Here is a 19,078-nt window from a genome sequence, read left to right as displayed (position 1 = left end):
TTGCAACATTTTTTTTTTTCAAATATTTTGTCTATATGTATGGGAAAATAATTTTTGTAGCATGTTCAAAAGGAACTCTGTTGTTCTAATTGAATCAATTTTTTTGTTGTTTTAACTTAGGACGTCTGTCTGATTCCCAGTCTGTTTGTGTGTGCATACTGTCTGTGACTGCCTACTTTGGAAAAACTGAGGACTTCCTTTTACCATTTTATCTTTTGGCCATCTAATGTCCACTAAACTAAGATGTGAGTGGGTTGGTTAGCGTCGCTAGAATGGTTGTCTGAATAGCAGTTTACTATAAGGCTACAGTGCACAAATTTGGATAAGGTTTCTAAAACCTCAACTAGTACTCTTAGCCTGAGTCTTGCACACATCCATCTCCTCGCTAAACAGAGTACTGTTGAAGCCAAGGAAGTAATCCATAGGTGAAATGTAAGAACCCCAAGAGCCCCCATTTAACAGTTTTGGTGTTTAAGTATGTCTTACATTTTTGGTCTGGGGGCCTCTAGTGGTTAGGGTGCAGGACTCTCACCGCTGCGACCCGGGTTCGATTCCCAGCCCCCCGGGCAGATGGAGCTCGTCAGCCCTGTAAGGCAATCCATCTAAGAGAAGGTCACTCTAAACAAACCTACGTTCTGAGACCCTCACTGCCACTGTCCAAGCTTGCTTGGCCCCAGCAGATGAACCTCAGGATTAAAGGGTGGGCTCAGTTCAGCGCAAGCTGGGTCTCACCTAAAAAATCCACTGCGCAGGCTCGAAGGGTTAATGACCTTTCCCAAATCTTCGCTCGCGAAGACTGGCCATTATTATTACATTTTTGGTCTCATTTTTCATGGTAGAAAATGTGTTCCATAAAAAAAAAAAAGGAGGAAAACCATATAAAGTGTTTTCCAGAATAAAGAATTCATGTGGCATAAATACTATATTTTGAAAGAATGACATAGCTCCCATAAGGGATAAAATTTTGCAGTAGGTAGCTGAAGAGACAGTTTCAAGGAGAGTTTTTCTAAATATTATATGTTTAAGTGATATCACTTAAAAACAAGCAAATTTTCCTTTTTATTGCAGCAGGTGATTTGGTCATGGGTTTGTGCTTGAAACATCTGACACTAATGTAGAGTATTTTGTGTACTGTTAGCAATAACACTGTTAGCAATCACATTGTAATAACAGTACTGTTCATTGGTTTTTATCATAGAACTGTAGAAGTCTGTTTATTAGCAGCTTGTCTGCAAAGCATGTGCATGCACAAGCATCAGCAGTAGTACCTACCTTTCCTGGTGATGTAGTAAGCTGAATGTTGTACAGGAGATACTCACGTTCAAGTACTTGTATTCAAGCTCTTCCCCACCCCGTACATGCTGATACAAGGTGTTCATGCCCAGTGCGTGTCCTTAGTTCCTGCCAAACTTGTAGCTGACGTGAAGGTAAACCGTGAGGCTTTCCTCATTCTGCAGCTCCATCACTGCCTTGTCTTCACATCTAGTATTTACTGTTTCCTCTGATCAAATTGATTCTTCCATTAAACATTTAACAGCTCTTACCTTGTGAAGGTTACTTCAAATCTTGTGCTATTGTGTGTTGTTTGAACTGCTTCAGAGAAGCCTATGCACCATGGAATTCGTGCTGCACTTTGGAGACAAACCTCACATACAAAAGAACCGTTAACACAGTTTCCAGGATTATTCCCTGGGGAAGGCAGCCGGCTCTCTAGCAGAGGATCTGAAGTTGGCACCTTCTCAGAAATTATCCCTTTTAGGTAAAAGAAGAATGGCCTCTGACCATGTCCCATAAATGCTTTAGAGAAGTGTCTCCAAAAAGATCATCAGCAGGTAGGGTAGCATCTGTTACGCTGTGAGCTCATGTGAATTCTGAAACTTCCCAACACAGAGGTGGCAGATGAGCTTTGTCAGAATATTGTTTTGCCATTACTGATGCCAGTCTTGGCTCAGGGACAAACACCAAAAAGCAAGAAGTGTGATTGAAAAAAAAAGAAGGGCTTCATCCCTTGGCTGTTTGCCTTCTCATTCATTTATAGGAACAAAATGATACAGCCCTGAGAGCAAACGATGCAGCCCTGGAACCACTTCTCCATACCTGCACCTGAATGGTTTGGTGACACCTGCAGAGGTAGACCTACTTTCTTACACACTCTTCATAAATAATTGTTGTGCTTTCTCACTCCTTGAGACAGATTAAGAGGGAGTCTGATGATGTGGATGTTAGCGCTACTTTCCAGCTCCAACAGCACCTACATCCAAATGGTCAGTCACATTCAGTATCTGTCTTGACAGACAACCTGTTCTGAAAAAAATTTAACCCAAAAGTTGGATCACAAGAAGCATTCATTCACAATATTAAAATATTATTTTTAGTTCATTCTCCTTAAAGAGTTACGCCATACACATTATGTAAGTTTAGCAAAATTCAGGTCTAACCCATACCTGTGTGCTGCGTGCAAGCGGCTGGAGAAGCAAAGCAACTCTTAGGTCATGGTTAAGGGGATTAACGCAGTTGATTTTTACCTGAAATTCTGTCTCCTCTAGCATATGAAACTAGCTTATTCCTTAGGTTCTTCAGTTTCTCCATCATCTGAGGAATCCAAAGAGGATTATACAAATGGCATTGGTACCTTTCGAAGGTGGCATTTAGCAATCACTAGCAGACACTGCGTGGGTAGAGCTTTTACTGTTGGGAGTGGTCCACAGCATGAATGTCCATGTAGATAAGTGCTTGAAGGCAAAGATTCTTACTTACAGCAGTTATTCTGTGGGATGTACTCTCTGCACACGCATTCACAATCTTGAACCTTCTGAAGGATTCCTGGGACACCAACTGACAGTATGAAGCATGCCCTTCCTTTCTATATGTTTGTATGCAGCGCACTAACAGGGTGTTTGTCCTACTGCTACTTCTGAGGCAGAGAACTCAGTTTCAGATATTTGTGTACATTTTCCCTCATAAAACAGAAATGTTCATATGAGGAACATCTCAAAGAATAGTACGAGCTGTGACTCTGCAGCTTACCAGCTCACACCTCTTACATGCACCATTGTTCTTCCTATTTGGTCTCTTCTCGACGGTGGGTGCTCCATCCTGAGTAGGTATCTCATGCCTAGTGGATCTGTTTTGTTGCCTTGTGTACTACAGAGGATTTTTCCAGCAGTTTATTGAGCAGTGCAGAAGCAGAGGTGAACCAGAAGTAGTTGGGATTTTGAGTCAGATACCCTAATGGATCTACCTCTCTTTGCTTAGGTGTCATTGTTTTCAAATTTCAACAGGTTGGTCTGGACAGAATGATATTATGTGCAAATATTTGGTGGGTTGTATTTCATGTCGTACAATCAGACAGCTTCAACTTTGCAACCGGGCACCTTGATTACAAGGAATCCTTTTGCTTGGTGCTGATAGTTAGGATGAAGAGAAATATGAACATGTTAACATCTGCTCCCCTGAGAACAACTGACTGGCTCAGTTACACTTGATGCAATACTGCCTCTGGGAATTCAAAGTTAGTGCTGACCATGGGAGAGGGATTTTGTTATTAGTCTGGCACAACCTGCAGAACTTCAATAGGGCAAAAGATGCATGCTTTGGAGGGTCCACCAAAGCAGATATGTGACAGCATAAGAATTGCCCTGATCCCTTGGAAAATTCACTGCCATTGATCATCTGTTGACTAGCTTGTCTTGGGGATATCAAGGGTGACCTGCTCTTAAACCCTTACTTGTTTTGCATCCAGGGAGTTCCCAGCTTGTTCTTGGGTGGGCTGAGTGTAGCTCCACTCTTATCCTCACTCCTGGGCCTCCTGAGCTCATTTGAAAAAGAAAAAGTCACTTTGATGTGCTTTGAGGTTTGACTGACAGGTTGGCATATTCATCCATGTAAATGCAGACTGGGACTGGAAAGATTTAAAACCAGAAGCAACTCATTCTTACTAACACCAAAAGGTAGGTTTACTCTCATGACCGCTACTGTGAACTTTACTTGTGTTGACATTCTCCCTGTTTATTCTGAGAGTTTCTTGGCTGTTGAAATCTTTTTACTAGACAGCTGGCTTGTAGGAAAGAGCTGCTTCAGTGACAGTTCAGCAGCTGCAGAATGACAGCAGAGCATGCCCCCGGGAGATAGTACTGGCTTACAACAAGGCCAGCGGCTGTCGAGCAAAACCTGCTGTGTGTTATAACCATGTGCTCTGTGTTGCACAATAGCTGAGAGCACAGGAGCATCAGCCAGAGCTGAGGCAGTTCAACGATTTTCTGAACACTCGGAGCAGCCAGCAAAGCACCCTTACTGACAGTGGTCACTGGTGCAGGTGATTAGGTGCACTGTACTCTTGCTTCAAGAATAAAGGATGATTTTTACTTTTTATTATTTTAAGCACATTTCAGTCAATCTATGCTTATGTTGTTTTTGCTTCATGACTGTTTTGTTAATGTTTAGTAGGTTATTTCATGATTAATTAGGGAATATTCTGCAGGTAACTAATGAATATTTGTGATTATAGGAGCTATACCTTCACTCCATGGAATCAGACTGCATTACAGGGCATTCGTTTTGGATATGGTTTAGGGAATTGTTATTTTCACTTTTTGAAAAACAGAGTTTGAAAAACTAATACTAATTGCAGGTGGTAACTTCAGATTTGGAAAATATTTCTGTAGAAACTTAATTGGTTTTGTTTCAGCATAATAGAATTAAAAAAAAAATCCCACACATTATTTGTATTTACCAAGATACAGATACCCATGCTCATTGCTATGAGAAGTTGTGTAGAAGTACAAGCTCTAGCATAGCAAGTAAGAGCCAGTGATGTCAAAGTTACAACAGCTGCTAGATGGTGAAATACAAGGGTTCTCCCTGAAATGGGTTTTGGAACTGCAACTAAGAAAGGATGAACTCAATGCTTGGTCATTGTTTTTATATTCATATATTAGGATGAGTTTTCTGCTTGGTTACTGTAAATCCTTGTGGCTGGAATGTCAAAACAAAGCTGTGGGGCCATCGCCTGAGCTGAAAGACTTTTTGTTGGGCTTTCCAACATCGTGCAGTGCCCACAATGCTACTTCAGTGGAGGAGGTGATGTGGCTGGTAAGGGTGGCTGGTGTACCAGAGCATGACTCTGGAGAGCAGACAGTTTCACATGGTAGCTGAACCCGGCTAACATCCTGCCATGCCCAGAGAGGCCAAGCTCTTCTCCACCTTATCTTCTCCCCAGTCAGCACCAACTTCTCTCCCTCCTCTTCCTCCTGCCATTTTTTTTTCCCTGGAATTCACCTGATCACAGGATAGTGTGCAAGTGCAGCTTGCTAACCCAGCAGAAGTGTCCTTTATTTTCTTTCACCCTCCTAGGCCAGCTTCTTGCTATTTTACCAAGCTGTCTTACCGTATTGAGATGCCAGAATTGGATCCAGGAGAGCAGCTTCTGTGGTTTTGCTGAGTGTGGTTGGGGAGAAGTGAATTGAGTTCTTCCTATTTGGTGGTGGTGAGCTGCTAAGTTGGCCCACGCTATGTCCTGAAACTGCTTAAACATAAATAACCTGAAAGCTTTCTTCAGGCTCTATACAACCTGTGCTGGAGCCCCCTGAGGGTTCTGGCACCTAAGGGTGTATGTGATGGAGGGCAAAGAGACTAGGTAAGTCCAGACAAATGATTTTCCTGATTGCAACCTTCCTAGGTTTCTTCAGAGTAGCGCTGATCACTCAAAGACTCTGCTCAGTCTACTTCATAATACAGCACAGCCTTTCTTGGCTCATGTCTGGGTTGTTTCTTGTCATGGTTTGAGATAGCCCCAAAAATCTAATTCCCTAGTCCTAGCCCCCTTCCCCATCTCAACCTAATGTGGGATGGGCTTTTCCAGACAAAACACGCCAGACTCAAAGTGGGGGAAAGGGAATGTATTACAATGACTGTACAAATAAATATCATAATGCATTATACACACGATCACAACTATCTCTACCATGACATATAGTATTTACAATGATCAGATCTCTTCTCCCCTCCAAATAAAAGTCCAGGGGGAAAGAAGGACAGATCCCTTCTAGTCTCTAAGCAGCATCTTCTAAGGCAGCAGGTCCTCCTCATCTGTCTTCCATGCAGCAGTTGATAGCTGGATTTCTTTTCAACATACACAAGGGGGTCTCCAAGCCCCTTGGCTCTCCTTTGGTCCAAGCGAAGGCCTCACCTGTGGACTGCCAGCAGGGACAAGACTCACGTCACCACAGGTATATCACGAAATGCAGGGGCATCTTCGTGAAAGTCCCTTCCTCAGGGGTTCACCCCTGAGTCAGAACATCTTGGGCAGCATTCAGTTGCAAGCCTTTGCCTCAAGAGTTCTACCAGAGCTCCTGTGCTCTGTCTCAGGCTACTAGGTTTGTCAGCAGCAGTGGGGGGGCCAAGGTCAACTCCCCCCGCATTCCATCTGGCCGTCCTGGTCCAGCTCCGGGACGTCTTTTGAGCTTCTTAGCTCCTCTCTCTCTCCAGTGCTGCATGTCTAAAACTCTTCTCCAAAATAGGAGTCCATCTGCCTCCTTTCTCAGAGGTCTCAAAGGAGTTTGGGGGGTTTGGATCAGTTCTTACCCCCAGAACTCTGTAGAACTCAGCTGCTGACTTTCTTTTCCTCAGCTCTCCTTCCAGGAGTCCTTTCTCTGGTGCTGCATGTCTTTGTTGCTCCGTCTTATCTCTTCTGGCTCTCTGCCACCGTTTCTCTGGTCAGTGCCGGCTGCTGCTCTGCGCCCATGGAGAAAACATCTCCCGGCATAACTACAGGCACCTAGCCCAGCTTTATGCTGTTCCAGGTCCCCGCAGGCCCCCGCTGGGGGCTGGGGGCCAAAGCCCCCTGTGGGGCTCTGAGCCCCTTCCTCCGTGGCTCTACAACGTGGCCACCTCTCCACAACAACCCAACTACAACTCGTCTCTTCCGGTGCTTGTGGAATGTTTACATTTTGCAGGAGCGCCCATTGGCCCAAACTTCAAAACTTCCAGGGGTTTCCACCCCTTGGGGTCTACCACTTTTCTTAGCCTCTGGGGGAAAACAAGATTCAAACCACTACATTTCTCAACTGCAAGAAAGTCATTCTGCACCTATTTCATCTGACTCAGTTTCTTTAAGGAGTTTATCACTGGTTTTGCTTTGTGGTCCAGTTGTTTAAGCACACTGAGGTTTCTTTATTGGTTGGTTTGCCAGGTACTGACTAAGCAAAAGAGTGGTTATTTTGGAGTTTGATCTGCTCAGGTCTGGCTAAGAGATGGATAGCAGATGTTAGTTCATTTTTGTCTTCCAAGGCATCAAAGAGTCACTTTCCTTCAGTTTTCAGATAACATCCTCCTTGCTGGTCCAGCGAGCTGCATGACAGCACTCTGGCCATTAATGCTAAAAAGTTGTTTTCCACCAAATTTTCTGCATGTGTTGGAAGGCTGATAGAAGGAATCCTGTCAGTACTCCTAGAGTAGGAAGTGGCTGTCCCTTGTGGAGCAGTGCCCTGGAGGATTTATGCTGTATCATTCCTTTGTACCTCACAGCAGCTGTTTGGCTGGATTTATTTTTGGATGGGGGGGATTGCGTGTTAGACAGTTTGAAGTAACTGAGTTAGTAATCAATCACATTTGTAACTCAGCTGGAAGCTCTCACACTGGGGAATGTGTCTGCTGATTGTGTGATGAGAAAGCAAAGAGAGCAAAGCAGGGTAGGAGCAATCCTGCCTGAGCTGGATATCTCATGGCTTTGAAAAGATAGTTACCCCATCTGGAATGAGCAAGAAGGCTGCTTTGCCCTGAAAAATGATCAAGTTCTTCCTGTACCTAAGGCTTCTTTTGTACAGATGCACGTAGAGCTTCTGATAAAGTAAATACAGTGTTGCAAGAACTGTGCAGGGCCATGGGGATTTACCCTTCTCTTTACCTCTGTCGATACTAGTATCTTGCTGATGGCAGTCACATATAGAATCATAGAAACTCTCCAGTTGGAAGGAACTCATAAAGATCATCGAACCAACTCCCTGCTTCTCACAGGACTATCTAAAACTAAGCAACATGACTAAGAGCACTGTCTAGACACCCCTTGAACTCTGGCAGACTTGGTTCCATGACTGCTTTCCTGGGGAGCCTGTTCCAGTGAATGACCATCCTCTCAGTGAAGAACCTTTTCCTAATGTCCAATCTGAACTTCCTTTGAAGCAGTTTCATTCCATCTCCTTGTGTTCTATCTCTGGCCCCCAGAGAGAGGAGATCAGCAGCTCCCTCTCTGCTGCCCCCCTTGAGGAAGCTGTATACTGCTGTGAGGTCACTCACAGCCTACTCCAAGCTGAGCAAGCCAAGTGACCTCAGTTGCTCCTCCTAAGTCTTGCCCTTGAGACCTTTCACCATCTTAGTTGCTCTCCTCTGGACACACTCTGATAGTCTGATGTCCTTATGTTGTGGTGCTCAAAACTGCACACAATATTCAAGGTGAGGCTGCATCAGAGCAGAGCAGACTGGGACAATCCCCTCCCTTGACTGGCTGGCAGCGCTTTGCCTGATGCCCCCCAGGACACAGTTGGCCCTCCTGGCTGCCAGGGCACTGTTGACTCATTATTCAAGTTGCCATCTACCCAAACCCCCATATCTCTTTCCGTGAAGCTGCTCTCCAGCCTCTCATCCCCCGGTTTGTACTGGTTGATCCTGTCCCACGTGAAGGATCCTGCACTTGTAGGGGAACCTGCATTGTTGCCTTCTAGTCAATACAGACCTTTCTTTAAGGCCTTGCTACCCTCAAAGGAGTCCACAGCTCCTCCAACTTAGTGCCATCAGCAAACTTACTTAATGTACATTCAATTTCTATGTTTTATAAAAACACTGAAGAGATCTGACCCTAAGATTAAGCCCTGGAGAACCTCACAGGTGACTGGCCACCAGCCTGATGCGATCACATTTACTACAACCCTTTGAGCTCAATCTATCAGCCAGTTGCTCACCCATCCATTGTACTAGGGACTTGTCTAGGTGTACTGGACATTTTGTCTAGAAGAATATCAAAAGCTTTGCTAAAATCCCAAACCAGCACATCTACTGGCTTTCCTTGGTCAACTAGGTGGGTGTTGGAGTTGCAAAAGTGGGAGAGGAGAGGCAGGCAGCCATGCCTCCACAAAGAAAACATGTATGTGACAATAAAATTGGTAAATTTTCTTTAGGAAGATCCATATCAGAAATGGATCAGCTTAGAAATTCTATCATAAAAGTCTGTGAGTAGAAAGAATCATTTCAAGAAGGATGTATCCTCTGCTTTAACTAGATGGTAGGAGCCTTTTTGCATTCCCATTGATTGTTTGATGTCATAATGGGGAGACATCTTTCAGTAATATTGTCATGTCTCTGTACTGAACCTTTAAATACATCCCCCATCCATGTTCTTTTATATACTCTATGTAATAATTCACTTTCAAATTGATGCCAATTAGGACTAAACTTCCAGCCTGGATATAGTGCTTTAAACCAGAGAAGAATGTCTTTGTGCTGCTGAAATCTAATTGTCCTTGTAGTGGGAAAATTCCTGGAAAATATTATAGAGCAGAACAATAAATTACTGTGGGGTGTACCTGGTAGCATTTTAGAACTGTAGCTTACAGAGGTGATATGTGTTTTTTACTGAGTGCTGTCAATTTAATCATTCACTCTTTTGTACACCTTACCTTACCTTACCCAACAGTAAGCACAGTAACAGCACACAGCACCAAACAGTAAGTCAGATAGCACTTTTTGCCTTGAAGTTGTCCCACAAAAAGTGGGGGGCTGCTGCTGCTGTTTTCAATATGTAGAGTGGGACAGGTGCGGAAAGATGCCATTCTGAAAGGGGAAATGAGAATGTAAGAGAAATGGTAGGAGGAGGTAAAAGTCGGGCTGGAAGAGGCATGCTCCTAAAAGTATGCTGACTAGACAGAGCACCCTGCACATGCCCAATGTAGTTCATTTCCGAGGACACAGGGAGAAGGGAAGATCTCAGGCTAGTGGCCGTATCTTTTCACCAGTACACACCATTAAGAAGAATAGATATAAGATGTGATGCTGTTTAGTACAAGTTCCCTGAGTTGCTGCTGTTATAACCTCAGATAGGCTGGATTTGCAGACCTCTATTCTCCTTATCCTCTTACCAAGAATCTACACAGTAGGGAGAGTCTGCATTTCAAGCAACGTTGTTGACATCTGTTGATACTGTTCTCAGTTGCCTTCTTCTGTGTGCCACAAAGTGAAGTCTGGTCTCAGGATTCCCAGGCAATATTCTTCCCAGCTCTTTTTCATGTGGATGCATGATATGAGCACAACTGGATGTGTGGTGTCTTTCCTTGGCTTTCTTGTAAGCTGACTTCAGATCCTGGCTTTAGGTTCAGCCTTGCAGGGTATCCTAGCTCAGTAGTATGCCTGGCGGCAGCCTGGAAATATACTCTCTGTAGTGTTTCTTCATGACAGCTTTTAAAGCCTATGTGCCTTTCCAGTGAACGGAAATGTTCAGGATGTCTCTGTAGTTCCACCTGTGAGCCTATAACAGGCAAGATTCATATTGGCCTAAGGTAATCCTTGCTGCAGAGTGCCAGTACTGATTTCCAAGTGTGCACAGCAATGCATGAATTCACTTTAGCTGTGCTCCAACACTTCAGCAAAGAGGCAACATCAGGGTGTTAAGACCCTCAAGTGGGGAAAAACCAAAGTAATCATGGAGGTTGGCCCCACAGGATAGAAGACATCATTGAGTGATAGGTGGAAGATGGGTAGGATGCAGTACAAGTCCACTCAGGTGAATCCTAGCACGTCCTAAATGACTGCTCTGAAAGCTTGTGCTTCTGAGCAAGAATGTACAGTGCAGTTTTGGGCTACTGGTGTATACTAAGAACCAGTGACCTCAGCATCCAAAACTTGAGCATATAACAAGATATACCACTTAAAACAGAGCAAGTTTCTGTACAGATTTTACTTTTCCTAGACTTCATGGGAGAAAATTGAAATGAACAAATATCAAGTAAATAATCTTGAAATTATTGTAGTACTTCTAACTCCCTGATTAGTGCCAATAGAAACTTCCAGTATAAAATTCAGCTGAAGAATTCTGCAACACGATTTCTTTCTGAAACATAATTTCTTCTCATTTTTATTTTACTTACTTTACTTATTATTTGAACTTATGCTATAGAGTGTGAAAGTTCCCATGTTCTGTTCTAATCTTTGCAATCCACCAAAGAATTTGCTTGTGCTTTGACTGTATGGTGCCCTTCACAGAATTAATTTTGTAATATTATATTTTAATGATTTGGCCAGTTTTATAACTAGGACCTTGGAGAATAATCAGAGAATATCTTCTATGCTAAAGTAGTAGCAAATATACTATAGATCTGCCAGCAACACCCTTATTAGTATAAAAATATGTGTACATATATGTCAACATGCAAACATAAATCTCAGCATCAGCATGCGTTATGGAAGATCGCTAGTGATCGCTGCACTAGCACTCATGTCAGGTTGTGACATTAAAAAGCAGGAAAATGAATTCAACAGAGATTCAATTGTTTATGCTGTTGTTAAAGATGTACTGTCAGCCTGATAGGTCCAGGGTTTGTGAATGGAGAGGCTTGGGAGTCCCTGCCTTTGAGGGCAGCATATGTTTTTGAGGTACTTTCTGTGTTTGTTTGGTTCTTTTTAAAGTTTGAATTGTAACAATTTTTAAATAACACATGTATTTCTCAAGGTCCGACAAGAATTAGTTGAAGAATATGAACAAGTTAAGGGCATTGTCAACACCTTAGAGAGTTTTAAAATGGACAGACCTCCAGACATCTCTGTATCCTGTCAAGATGAGCCTTTTAGAGATCCAGCTGTTTGGCCTCCTCCTGTTCCAGCTGAACACAGGTAATGAGAGGCTGAAGCAGAGTGGGTGGAATAAAGTTGGATCACCATAACTTTATGTTCTGTTTTGAATGCTTTTGTAACATGAAAATCATATTTAATTTACCCCTTAGTCATTTGTAATAAAGAATAAATCTAATTCATTGGGAAAAAGGTATTTAAACTACAGTCAGATTTATGCTGACATTCTAGAGTCACTCCTTTATTCTGGTAGGAGTGACTAAGCACCTGGAACTAGAGTCTGCTGCAGAGGTTATTGGGCTTTTGGTGACAGTTCTCATGTGCAGGAAGAAAACTTTTCCGTTTCAGTTTATTTAAGCAGGTGAATTCATTGATGGCTGAGGAGTCTGTAAAGAGTTGGAACTTAAAGATCTTGAAGGACATAGTGGTTAGAAATCACTCCTTAGCTACAGATAGTATGACCTGTGTTTAATCCATTGGTTAGTTTAATTGCTAAACATGTTCTAGTATATATGGTATTTCTTCTCTGTAACCATATTTAAGGTAACTTCAGTTAGCTAATAGATTTCTTAAAATAGATGCTTGTGCATTTTCTGAAATCCCTATTTTTACCCTAATAGAGCTTGACACAGGTTGTTGGAAACAACAGATTGAGTTTACAGACAAGAATAACATTAATCATGCCAACATGTTTCTAACATAAGAGCAGAGAATTTTAATGTGTGCATACTCACATAAGCAAAGGAGCAAAGTAAAATGAGTGATTTTGGTTAATGGAAAGAATTACCAAGTTTATTTATAGTTTTCTGTGCTTTATGATTATCAAACAGATCTTTGATTTTCTAAAAACCCTAAGAATGTAAGTGTAAAATATTAATGCTGATTACTTTTGTGAGTGGTAGAAATGGCTATCAGAATTTTTGTGGCAATGTTGTGTAAAGTTCAAGATGTATTTATTTAATCTTGTATCTTTCTTAGATACGATATCATTGTATCATTTCTTAGAGGTAGAGGTCCAATAGTTCATCTGCTTTTTTAAAGCTGAAATTTAAATCTTGAGCAAATAAGAAAGGAAAATTAGCCACTGTTCTATGCTGTTAAGTTTGAAGAAAATGCATACAAAGCAAAATGTTGCAGTTGTATGCAACAGTGTGTTTAAGAATGTACTATTTTTAAGCCATATTCCAGGAAAATGTTTTTGGAGTTAACAACTTTTGAGTTACTCAAAACAGGAGTTAGAACAAGATTTAACAGTGGACACTTACTAAATTTGGGTGACATTCCTGGCCATTTATTTTAGTTATGTCTTTCGAATCCAGTCCCTAGAGCAAAATGACTGGGATACCTTGTCTTAAAACCAAATTCTTTCTGCTTGTGCTACTGCTGAGTTCTCTTTGACATTGTGGGTGATGTACATAAATATAGGTGGTTGCAGTTCGGCTCTGTTTGCTTTTGCTTTCAAGGCAATTTTTATGTTTTGACATTTTCACCCAGGGGAATGGAGTCAGAGGTAGGAGGATTGTTTTAAAATCCTCACTCCTTTGTTTTGGGGCCTGTCAATGCTATTAGACAGCTTTTTTTTTTTGCTTTTTTTTTTTTTTAACAGGAAAGTCATCTGGTTGCGTAGAACTTGGGAACATGAATGTAGCCTAATATAGTCTCCTGGCTTGGAGTCAGCAGAAACTACAATTTCAAGACTTCTACTAAATTGTTTCCTCTTTTGTTACCTGGGTGTTGGTTTGTTGTAAGATTGGTTAGGATTACTGATCAAATAGTGTTGTTAGTTTTTCCTTTCATATTTTTTTCTTTGGGTGTCAGACAGAACCAGAAATACATCGCTGGATTTGCATATATAGTGAGATGAGACTTAGGGACCTAGCAGCTTCAGTAATAATAGCCAAGGGAATTAATGAAATACTAGAATCGTTCCTTCTTAATGTTGCTCTCTTCTTCCTTTTTTTTTGCTGTTTTTAGCATATTTTTGTTGTGTTTGCTTGTTAGGGCTCCACCTCAGATAAAACGTCCCAACCGAGAAGGAAAGTCTTTGAGGAAGGACTCCCCAGGACTGCAGCCACGTGGGCCCGCAGGCAGAGCACATGTGGTATCCAAGGGTGAGAAGTCTGCAGGCAGCCGGGAAAGGGAATCCAGAGCTAGAGGAAGAGACGACAAGGTAAGAGGTGGGAAAGAACTTGGCAAGGAAGCATTATGATGCAGCAGGTGGCAAAGGGAAGCACTCTTACTTTTAGTCATTTAATACAGATAATAATAAGAAGCTACAATAATCCCATGCAGAAAAACTCAGTGCTTTCATTTTCCCCCATGATCAAAGCATGTATCGTGGGGATATATATTAATAATGACACCAAATTAAGAAAAGTTCTGTCATGTTTGCTCTGTCTTGGTGTGAGTTTTTTTGATGGGGGGAAGCATAGTGTCCTGTTGCCGGGGGTTTCTCACCCTCTGGTTAGAGCATGGGCTTGACTCTAATCTGTAAGTGTCATTTGGGCATAAAGTCCCTGCTCCTCCTTTTCCCCAACTTCAGGTCTTTTATAAACATATTTATCAAAAAAGTGCAAAAGTGAAGCCAGTGCCCTTCTCTAGACTTTAAGCATTATGAATGGAGTTCCACAGTCTCATTGCCTCTGCCATACCATAGTAAAATTTAGGTGAGCCTAGAAGTCCAGGGCAGTTCTGTAAATGCATTGATGCTAGGTAAATCTGTACCACATGAGTTGAAGTTATATATTTGAAAATTATATGAGGGAGATGTACTAAAAGAAAACTTTTAGCAGCTTTCATTTTCCTTGGTTTATGAAAATGGTTTCATATTTATTATAGTGTTTAGGAAGAAGCTTCTTGGAATGGCTTTGTTTTAAAATAAAAACAATTAATTAAATTAGAGTAAGTTTGAGATTCTTTCTTCTGAAGATGCATGAAAAAGAAGCAGTGCTGAAGTGAAAGAAAAGGAGAAACAGTGATTCATTATGAAGTAGTGATGTCCAAGACAGGACTGGTTTTTGGCTGGAAAAAATGTTGGAGTCCAAATCACTGTTTCTGAGACACTTGTGTTTTTGAATTCAGCTATGGATTCAGTGCCAGGACTCTGTGGTATGAGCTATACAAGTTGAGAGTGTACTGAAGTAACATTACTTTCCTGACAGACAAAGTTACAAGACAGGCCTTCCTATGGGGGCATACAGCATTGTACAGGTCAGATGAATAAGAAAATATTTAGGCCAGTTTTCTTCCAAATTAATGTGGTTAGTCCCTTTGCAACCTTTCTATTACAGGTTGCTTCTTGACAGCACAAGCGAGATATGCTTTTTCCATCGTGAATTGTTTTCTGATACACAGTAAAATTATTAAGTAATCCCAGCCCTTACCACCAGCAGTAAGTAGGGCCAGGCCCATTTTCAGCAGTGCCTCTGAATGACTGTACAGATTAAGCATTTTTGAAATCTCTCTACCACAGATCAGTAAGATGTAAAATAACAAGTGTGCATCCTACAAGCTATAAAAAACTTGTGAAGATCTGGGAAATTATTTAAAGTTTTGCCAGCTATATGGGGAATTGGAGTCATGGTGTGTGACAAGTTCACCAGTTGTGCTTGTGTAAGGCAGCCTTCAAAGTCTTAGCTCTAATGAGGGTGAACTCTGCTCACCAGGCTTTCCAGCGATGAGCATTATAGGGCTTTACTATAAGGAGCTTACAACATGACTTGTATAATACTTATCTCTGGGACTAATATGATTAGCAACACTACTGCTGTGAGGTGGAGGAAGAGTCATAAAGGTGTTCCCTTTAATATGGCACATTTTGAACACTGCTCTTGTCTGAATAAGTTGGTCACTAGGTGGCAGAAGTAAAATATGTCTTCTCAAAAAGTTCCAATACATGTGCTCTTGTATTCCCCTTTGTCTAGCTACTTGGTTATTTTACTTCCTTTGTCTGAAGTATGTAAGGGAAAATCACCCCACCTTACAAATTCTCATGTATTATATAATGATTCTTGTAAGGAATCCATGATTTGCCTTTGAAGAAAAGTCTGAATGAAAGAGGAAGTAGCTGGATGTGGGAAATGAAAGAAGTTAATGCAGCTTTCTATATTTTACACACAGGCTTGAAAATAAGTTTAACTTTCAGTTTTATCCTTTCTTAGTACAAGCGTTTGTTCTTCAGTTTCTGAATTTAAAGCATCAAGAAGCTTACTTTGTAGCCTGGTATGTCTAATCAAAGAGATTTGGTAACTCTTCATGTTCAGTTAAAAATAATAAGGCAAAACTGAAGCTTCAAATTAAGTAACCAGGTATCTTGTCTCATACTAAATGTTTCAGTTCTGTAGGTTTTGGGTTTGGGTACATGGCTAGGACTACTTAGAACATGTAATGAGCTCTCCATTTCCTAAGACGTTGGCTGTGGTATAATAGGTTGTACGCTATCCTGGCTATAATATCACAGCATAATGCTTTTTTTTTTTCCAGGGTATATATAGGTATAGCATGTATGTTTTAGAAGTGTTTTGCCGCACTTAAGGCAAATGCCTTCTTTCACTGTTTCTCCTCCTCAGACCATAACATCTTTTCATTCTGACGGTAACCATCTTGGTATAAGGAATTTTAACCTGACTATGTCAGTAAAATGACCTTTTGTAGTGCTATATAAAACAGTGTTGAACTACAATTCACCAGATGGTGTCTATCCACTAAACCCTTATATTTACTTGTCCTTTTTTCTTAAATACTTCTTTCAAGTGCTTCTTCCTTCTTAGTTCCACTGGAAATGATTAGGCTTGTTCTCAGGGTACCCTCTGCTGGAGCATTACCAAGAGTTTTAGCTTCTGTTTAGTAGTTCAGCTTAAAGAGACAGCATGAAAGCTACCTGTATGTCTTCTAGAAATGTCACAATGCTATATCTAAGTACTAGAACACTTTTTTAGGAGTACTCTTTAGATTATTTTAGATTGTCAGTGGATAAGGACAGTAAATATTGTGAAGGATATGAAATAGCCAAGGGCTGCACTGCCATATCAGTGAATATTAAAATCAAAGAAGGTAGGAATTAAAAAATTAATTTTTTTTGCTTGCTTATTCTCATGTGCATCATCAGAAGTGAGATGAGGTAGTTGCATTTATGTGGAAACATAGACCTCCGTGCATTGGGACTGGAAGCTGCATAATCTCCATCTGAAAACGTTGAAAGAGCTGGTAGGTGAAATTGCAGATTTACAGTAAAGTTTATTTGGTCTGCCCTTGTCTCGTGAATGGGGAGTTGTGTTGACAGTGCCTGTATTGAGAAGGGCAAAGGAAAAGTGTTCCAGGCAATTGGAGTTGTTCATTTTATCTAAACAGTGTACTAAGTTTTAGAACATTTGCAGAGGAGGCAAATGAGGCTGTTGTATTGGAAGAACTGGATGACTCTGTGCTGGAGTCATGGAAATGGGATAATGTTCAGCGGTGCAGAGCAGCAGGCTGTGTAGTTGGAGACTATAACAAGAATTTCTGCTAGAAGCTGGGAGCTCAGCCATAGAGGAGAAGAAAGATTTGGATATATCAGCAGAAATTGGATCAGGCTGAACCTCCATTTGGCACATCACCTTTTCCTGTGGTGATGGGAAGGGCTGGCTGCTGGAGCGAGGAACAGCCAGGTGCCACCTTTGGCTTTGGCAGCAGGCAGTGGACAGTGCATCTGGCAGTTGTTCAGCATTTGTGTGTAGTGGGAAGAACCTGCAGGAAAGCAAGACATCTTCAGGGCCCAGTGCTGGTCATTGCAAATAACATCAGAGTTTTCCTATGTGTTTGATCTGTCTGAGGTTGACTGTAAGGGTGTAGTATGATATTGCTATGGATATGAAAGTAAACAAAATCCTAGGCCCAGTTTGTTGAGGTGTTACTAACAGAGAGAAGAGGTACCCATGACATTATAGGAGGCTCTTGTGAGACAACAGCTGGAGTATGTTGTGTACAGCCATGCTCAAGAAAGATGTGTTAACGTTAGAAGGAAGAGGAAATAAAGGGTTGCCAAAGTGAACAGGTAATTGTGTTCAGCTCGCGTTCCAAAATGAGACTTATTTGGTTTAGTAAATTAAGGGAGAGCACATACTTGCACCCATGATGCAAGTATTTCAAGGTGGTGGACACACTGAGGAGAGATCTGCTGAAACTAATGCACAAACTTAGTACAAGAGTAGAAATAACATCAATTTTGGAAATAAGGTTTTTTTCCAGTGGGTTAGTGCAGGGCTGATAGCTCTTCCTGATGGAAAGCCCAGCAAATTTCTAAATATGTTTAAGACAGAATTGGTTGCCTGAGATTATGTGATGGGGTAATTGCCAAGGGGTTGGGTGGGAGTAGTCTTTTGCAGGCCTGTATACCTGTCTGTTGGCATACCTTGTTAGAGAGAAGCCATCACAGCAACTTTATTTAAAGCTGTTTTGGGAAAGTAATACCAGAAGAAGAGATGAGGATACGACTGAAAAAATTATGCTTACTCCTGCTGCCTGGATTCAGGTGACTTTTTTTAAAAAATCATTATTTCTAGCCTGTGCTCACTTACCTGCTGACTGGGGATTGCAGATTGGACGGATTTGGGACCAGCTTTAATAATCTTATTACACGTGAAAACTGCAATGACTTTAAATCTTGGTTTAATTCCGGAACTGGGAAAAAGAAAAAAAGGAACCAGTGTCACTACAATGACAGCCGAGGTGATGCTGAGAGCACTTCTCCCCGCTGGCCGCCCTTCTCCCTCCGCTGGCGAGACATGCCGCAAGGGCAGGAAAAACAGCGGTCCTTGGAGCAGCGCGTCCGCCGGGAACGGGCAGCGGGGTGCGGGGATGGGACGCGGAGGGGCTGGGACTGGCATCGGGGCCGGGGCCGGGACTGGGATCGGGGCCGTGCTGCCGCCCCGCGGCTGCGCCGGGACTGCCAGCGCCCTCCTGGCCCCGGGCCGGCCTTCCCCTTTTATTCCTGTTTTATTCCGCTGCCCGAGCTGCGTCACTGGCCCAGCGAAGGCGCGGGGCGCGATCTGCCGGCCGGGCCCCGGGCACGGGCTCGGGGACTTGAGATGCTGCCTCCGCCCCGGTGGGCTGTGCTGCAGCCAGCGCCCTGCCTGCTCGGCTCTGTAAATCCTGCCCTAACGCGGCTCACCCAGGGGGAAAAAAACCCCAAACGACCAAAACAGGCAATTGTTTTTTGATGTGCAAAAAAATTCTACTAGGAAAACCAGTCCATTGCAGAGCAAGAGAA

General features: G+C 42.2%; 1 protein-coding gene across 4 annotated transcripts in view; it reads left to right on the top strand.

Moving 5' to 3' along the window:
* The window catches only part of KATNAL1 (katanin catalytic subunit A1 like 1), a 44,777-nt gene that overhangs the window by 9,356 nt on the left and 16,343 nt on the right, over positions 1 to 19,078 (top strand). For all 4 annotated transcript variants that reach the window (XM_017818587.1, XM_017818588.1, XM_017818589.1 and 1 more), the window contains 2 exons: positions 11,714 to 11,874; positions 13,834 to 14,002. In XM_017818587.1, the coding sequence (XP_017674076.1) occupies positions 11,714 to 11,874; positions 13,834 to 14,002 (330 nt within the window). The remainder of the gene's footprint in view (positions 1 to 11,713; positions 11,875 to 13,833; positions 14,003 to 19,078) is intronic.

The sequence above is a fragment of the Lepidothrix coronata genome, unplaced genomic scaffold (genome assembly GCF_001604755.1).
Source record: "Lepidothrix coronata isolate B3197 unplaced genomic scaffold, Lepidothrix_coronata-1.0 Scaffold69, whole genome shotgun sequence".
In the NCBI taxonomy this organism is placed as follows: Eukaryota; Metazoa; Chordata; class Aves; order Passeriformes; family Pipridae; genus Lepidothrix; species Lepidothrix coronata.
Note: the sequence above shows the minus strand (reverse complement) of the source record. Positions and strands in the feature narration are given on the sequence as shown.